Below are 6,961 nucleotides of genomic sequence, written 5' to 3'. Positions count from 1 at the left end.
CAAGGAAATGCTCTCTCGGGACCTTTGACGGTCGAGCTTGGCAACTCGATGAGCCTGAAATCCATGGAAGTGTTGAAGACTTGCCAGAGCTGAGTTTAGAAATAGGCTTCATGGCCAAAGCTGGAGGTGTTGCAGTTTTTTACTTGAAAAGTTCGGACGGGTTACACCCAAAATACAAACCTGCTATTTGCTGGGTTGGAGACCCGCTCAGATCATAACCCGATAAAAAGTCGGTTCGGGTCAGGTGAGTCTCATCGGATCAACAGGTGATTGGGTCACATGCACAGCCCTAGGGGTCTATGGTGATTTTCCTCTTGGTAGGTAGAGCAGTAATACGTACATGCACGCTATATGAATACTTGACAACATTTGTGGTCTGCATCTTCCATATCTATTTCCAAAGCTCACTATGAAACTCCTTTGTTGAAGATTCCCCTTTATTGATTTCTTGTTTCTATTTATGTAAATTATATGCACTCTTTACCGAAAAGCAACCATTAGAAGTATCCTTCCAAACCAATTTTTCCTCATAAGCTGTCAAAGTAACAAGAAGCACACATTTTGACTTTTTCTCTTAAATATAAGTTTAGATTCTAAGAAAAGTTCTTAGAATTTATAAAATTTTGGGGGGTTGTAGGCTTTTCACTATGATCCACCCAGAGCATGCTATTGCTGGTGCAAGCCCACCTAATACTTCCGAGTTTTGTTACTTATCATCCTACACATCATACATTACTTTTATTTTTATTTATTTTAATCTTATTCCTGTTAAATTAATTGAGTTCTTATACTCACCATTCATATATCAAATATTTGTTAAGGAAAAAAAAATCATATATGATATGTGGTGTATAAATGATGAATAGAAATTTTCGATATTTTCCCATTAATCTCCACAATATAAGGCATTGAAACTTCAAATTATGACGGTCTTTCTTGGAAGAGTAATGATACAAGTTTTAAATAGACAAACTCTTTATAAAAAAGTGGGTTATACTAATAAAAAATAATTCTTTTTACATTTTTTAGGTGAAATCTATTTTGTTACAAAAATTTATATAAAATTTGTCTATTTAAGATCTATACAAATCATTTCTCTTTCTTGAAAATACGTCATATATTAATACAGCTTCTTAAAAAATATTTTTGCTAGTCAGATTTTAGTGCGCGGTACAATACTTATTTTGAAATTCATAATGAAAATTTGAAAATAATATTGTTTCTTAATTCTTATTATTACAGGACTTACTTCAATAAATACATAGAATGTAGCATGTGGATCCTCCATTTTAAATTTGCTTTTTCATCTCCATTTTAAAATATGTTTTGAAAGGTAGTACAACAGAAAACTCAATAATTATTAAAGAAGTGTTACATAATAAAATTAAATTTATAAATTAATATATTTTATTTGATACATTATATTTATTTTATAATATAAATATATTTAAATTAACTAAACTAAAGAAGCATTTCTGTAGTTGAATAAAACTATAGAGCAGTCATTGTAGCAATGCATACAATACACACTCGACGTGACTTTTTTTTGGCCGGTTAAATTTTCTTCCCTCATTCAATTTTGCCCTCGTGAAAAACCTCCTCCCTCGCCAAGCTAGCAGCATCGCATCTTGTACAAAATGTGCGTTTGACCTCTGTCGGCCACCCAACAGCGCCACCTACCACCTCACCGGCTCCCCCTCACACCGGCGACCCTCCAATCACCTTTGAGCCCCCACGAACAGCTCCCTATCCTCTCCTGAAATGGGTCTAACAAATGGATTTAGCCATTATGTTCCCACCATATGTTAGCCCAGCTATCACCATCGAGCCCCACGACCTTCCACTAACCCCCACTATCAAACCCAAGTCACGGCAACCCCCTCCTCCCTCTCCATCGCCACTCAACCCGAAATGGGTCTCCTCCTCTCTCGCCACCATGCCACCGTCGTACGCTAGCCTAACCTCCACTACTGAGCCCCATGACCTCCCAGTAACCCCCACCGTCGAAACCAAGTCATGACAACCCCCTCCTCCCTCTCCACACATTCCAAAATGGGTCTCCCTCTCTCTCGCTACTATGCCACCACCGTCGTACGCCAGCCCAGTCACCACCACTGAGCCCCATGATCTCCCAGCAACCCCCACCGTCAAATCCAAGTCACAACAACCCTCTCCTCCCTCTCCATCGCAACCAAGCCCCGTATTAGAAATTTCAAATTTAAAAAATACACAACTTCCTACTATTCACATAATCTTCACACACCATACTTTTTGTGGAGAGACAGAGTGTGTGTGTGGAAGTTAGTGAGGTTGTGTAAAACTACTCTTTTGAATTTTAAATTGGTCAATTTACTTTGAAAAAAATTGATCAATTTGCTTAACTGCATCATGTGTGATTGGTTGCTGCCAAATAGTTGTTGCTCCCCATATATTTTCTTCGAAAAAGTATTGGTAGCAGCCACTGTTTTACTGCATCCAAATAGCATACATTACGGTTGAGTTTGGATATTGAAATGAGTTGAGTTGAGATGATAAAATATTATTAGAATATTATTTTTTAATATTATTATTATTTTGAGATTTGAAAAAGTTGAATTGTTTATTATATTTTGTATTGGAATTTGAAAAAGTTGTAATGATGAATTGAGATAGGTTGATGATCCAAACGAAGCCTACATGTCACACGAGCCACCATTGATAATATAGAGATGAGAGAGATAATGAGATAGAGAGCAGAGATGAAAGAGAGTCGGAGATGAGAGAGAGAGCTCGAGATGAGAGAGGGAGATTGAGATGAGAGAGAGAGTCAGAGATGAGAGAGATCGAAATAAGAGAGAATTGATGACAGAGAGATTCAGATGAGAGAGAAAGTCAATGAGAGAGACGGTATGAGAGAGATCTGATGAGAGAGAGAGAGGAAGAGAGAAAGGAAACTGGGGAAGATGCCACGTAATATGTGTACAGCTAGCAGCCGCTACTCTATTTTTCTTCTCTAGTTTCTAGATCTCTATGTAAACTTTATGTAAACTTTCTAGAGATTAGGGGTGTAAGTTGAAATCGGAAAACCGGTCCAGGACCGGTTCTTAGAATGTGAAAACCGGCCGGTTCCGGTTTTAAGATTTTTCGGACCGGTTGATAAAAAATATATATATAAATAATATTTATATTATTGTATATATAAGTTTTATACAAAATATTATATATATATATTAATATATATAAGTTTTATATATTATGTATAATTATAATTTTTTATGTGAAAGTTTTATATATAATTATATATATTTATATATGAAATAATTTTTTATTATAATATATAAATTATTACATAAAATATTAATACTAAATCACTAAAAATTTATAACTAATACTAATATTAAATATATAGTTTATAACTAATACTAATATATAACTTATAATAAAAGTATAAAATAATATTTTTTATATTAGTTTTTTTTTATAAACAAATTTATAATGACAAATTGTGAAACTTATATTTTAAAAAAACTTAAAAATCGGATCGGACCGGACCAGAAATCGATAAAATTGGAAGTATCGGTTTAGAAGGGTAACCGGTGCGTAATCAATTTTAAAAACGAAAATTCTTATTGCAGTCCCCGAGTGGGGATTGCATTGCAGGCTTAATGAAACGCAGTGTTTCATTAAAATGAAAATGAAACACTGTGTTTCATTGAAGGAAATTAAACTGCAACCCCCCCTTCTGAGTTACCTTCCGAATCCCTCCCCTTCTGAACATCCTTCCCCTCCGAGTGTCACAGTGTCCCAAGTTTATCTCCACCAATCTGTCGTCGTCGTCGTCGCTATTTTATCCATCATTTACCTTGCATTTACTTCCTTCTTCTGGTAATGCTGAAGATGAAAAGCAAGCATGTTGTAGGAATCATCACCAAAAAGACAAAAAGTAACTCGTTGCTTTCTTTTGATCATCTGTTTCACTTTTTGTTTATTTCAATAATAACACATATTAAGTCATAATGGGTTGATAGCAGATCAGCTAAAAATTACTAGCTAGGTCTAATAATAATTTTTTATTATTATAGTATATCAACTTGGACACAAAGATGCGTAAGACTCCAAACTTTTGGAAAGAAAACAACGACGCAACGCGTAAGACACCAAATATGTGTAAGACAGCAGATATTAACCAAAATATGTGGAAGACACCAAAAATCGAAAAAAAAAAAACTTTCAGTATGTGACTCCATCGATGGTGAAGGTGGTTGTTCCGTCAATGGTGGAAGAGATTGGATTGTGGTGGTTGATGATGGTGGAGATTTGGTCAAGGCCATGAGGCGTGTTGCAGAAGGAGAGATTCAAATGTTTTCGTCTTTTTTGCTTTAGACTAAATATAAGGGTAGAATAGGGTCAGTTTAGTCATTTATACATTGGGACTGCAATACAGTCCTCTAAAGAAGATTGTATATAGCATCACTTTTTTAAAAAATACAAAATCGATACATATCGATTTGATTCTAGATTTTATCCAAAATCGAACCAGATCAGACCGGTTACACTGTATCAGAGATCTAATTTCTAAATCTCTGGCAGCCGCACACGTTATATCTCTTTTTCTTCTTTTCTTTAACCTAGAGAGAGAAAAATGGAGTATCTTTCTGCATCGTTTCTGCTTCCTCTTGTAATCCTGTGCGTCTCTCTTGCTCTCATCTTCCGCAATTACAGGTACAGATCCATTTCTCCAAAGCTTCCACTCGGTAGAAAAGGATGGCCTATCATAGGTGAAACTTTGGATTATGCCATGGCCAGCAAAAGTGGCAACCCAGACAAGTTCACAGCCGAAAGAATGAGCAAATACTCGCCGGACGTGTTCCGAACCTCCTTGCTTGGGGAGAACTTTGCTGTGTTCTGCGGCCCTTCTGGGAACAAGTTCTTGTTTTCAAGTGAGAACAAGTATGTTAGCGCATGGTGGCCACGGTCTGTGCGTGAGACTCTGCATTTTCCTTCTGACTATTCTAGGAAAGGAGAGAGGCTGGACTTTCTCAATGAATTTCTCAAACCAGAAGCTCTACAAGATTACATACCCATAATGGATTCCATGGCAAAAGAACATTTGCATTCAGATTGGTCTCCTTACAAAGAAGTGAAGGTTTTCCCACTATCAAAGAAGTACACCTTTGGATTGGCTTGCCGGCTGTTTCTTAATATCGAAGATCCGGAGCATGTAACCAGATTAGAGAATCCCTTCAATCTTCTTACGGAAGGCATAATTTCCCTACCTTTAAATCTTCCAGGTACAGCTTTTAATCGTGCAGTAAAAGCTGGGGAAGTCATCCACGAGGAGGTTTTAGCCATCGTTAGACACAGAAAAATGGAGCTCTTGGAGGATAAAGGTTCGGCACAAGTAGACCTGTTGAGTCGCATGCTCTTAGTAACAGACGAGAATGGCGGAGGAATCGAGGAGGAGAAGGAGATCGCTGCTAGGATTACAGGTTTATTCATTGCCAGCCGCGATACAACAAGTGCAGCAATTACGTTCGTCCTGAATTATCTTGCAGAGTTTCCCCATGTCTACGAAGAGATCTTAAAAGGTATATATGTAGGCATTCATCATGATATCTCCAGTGCATAAAGGCACCTAACTTCAATTATCATATGACACTACCAGACTAACTTCAAATATGCATATGCATCGACTCTTTTAACAAGAACTCCGTCATTTTTTGGTACTTCATGGCATTCAATTAATGTGATTGATGTGGAGTTCGCACACAAAAAGTATATAACAATGGGTTTGAATTGCTGTGCTAAAAAGAAACCAGATCCAATAGAGTTTCAGAGCAATATTGTATTATTAATTACCTCCTGAAGGTATTGCCAATTTATAACATACAGAGTTGATGATTTAGTTTTAAATCTTCCAACCATTTTTAATTCGAATCGAACATTCCCTGTTTTTCTCATATTCTCTCCTCCACAGCACACAGCACTTCTTTATCTGATACACTCTTTGGAATTGTTTTCATCTTGTCCAATTTCTTTTTTCTCGAGTAAAATAGTCGTACTGACACTATATATATATATATGCGGCCACTCTTGCAAGATAGATCTAGCATATATATATATATGTATATACATAAGGTAAATTTAATCTGATGAAATGCTTTGCTTGGCTAATAGAACAAATGCAGATAGCGAAGTCCAAGGGCTCAGATGAGTTGCTTAATTGGGATGACATTCGGAAGATGAAGTATTCTTGGAATGTGGTTCGTGAAACAATGAGGTTAACACCACCTTGTCAAGGAGCATACAGAGAGGTCACAACTGACTTCACTTATGCTGGTTTTACTATTCCCAAGGGATGGAAGGTATAATCTAATAATTAATTCAATTGTTCATAAAATCCTGATAAACTTAGGAATTTAACCTTTTTTTTATCTTGCATGCAGACATTCTCAACTGTGAATTCAACCCACAAAAATCCCAAATATTTTCCTGATCCAGAAAAGTTTGATCCTTTGAGATTTGAAGGAAAGGGACCTGAGCCATACACTTATTTGCCATTTGGAGGAGGACCTCGGATGTGTTCGGGAAAGGAATATGCACGATTACAAATTCTCACTTTCATGCATAATGCGGTCATCAAATTTAAATTCAAGAAAGTAAATCCAAGTGAAAAAATAAGTTACCGTTTGACACCCATTCCAGAGAATGGTCTTCCGCTTCGCCTGGACTCCCCTGAAAACTAGAATCAAATTTCATTCATCAGCTTGAGTAATTCTATATATGTAGGATATATGTGTGTATATATATATATGTATATGAACCGCAGGAATGTTTAGATTTCTAAATCCTAGCAATTTTACGTTGTCTTATAATTAATGTTGGATTATGTTCTTTTATGACACGTACATAACTTCATATTGATTTGTAAGACATTTTCTGTGCATGCCTGTGATCTCCGGCCAGCTTCTCATTGCATCGT

General features: G+C 36.4%; 1 protein-coding gene across 1 annotated transcript; it reads left to right on the top strand.

The window, feature by feature from the left end:
- Positions 1-4,496: 4,496 nt before the first annotated feature.
- On the top strand, positions 4,497-6,914 carry LOC109000986 (beta-amyrin 28-monooxygenase-like). The gene is made up of 3 exons (XM_035693463.1): positions 4,497-5,567; positions 6,157-6,344; positions 6,426-6,914. Exons 1-3 carry the CDS (start codon positions 4,622-4,624, stop codon positions 6,723-6,725), a joined length of 1,434 nt encoding a protein of 477 aa, XP_035549356.1. The 5' UTR covers positions 4,497-4,621; the 3' UTR covers positions 6,726-6,914.
- Positions 6,915-6,961: the final 47 nt, after the last annotated feature.

The sequence above is a fragment of the Juglans regia genome, chromosome 8, assembly GCF_001411555.2.
Source record: "Juglans regia cultivar Chandler chromosome 8, Walnut 2.0, whole genome shotgun sequence".
In the NCBI taxonomy this organism is placed as follows: domain Eukaryota; kingdom Viridiplantae; phylum Streptophyta; class Magnoliopsida; order Fagales; family Juglandaceae; genus Juglans; species Juglans regia.
Note: the sequence above shows the minus strand (reverse complement) of the source record. Positions and strands in the feature narration are given on the sequence as shown.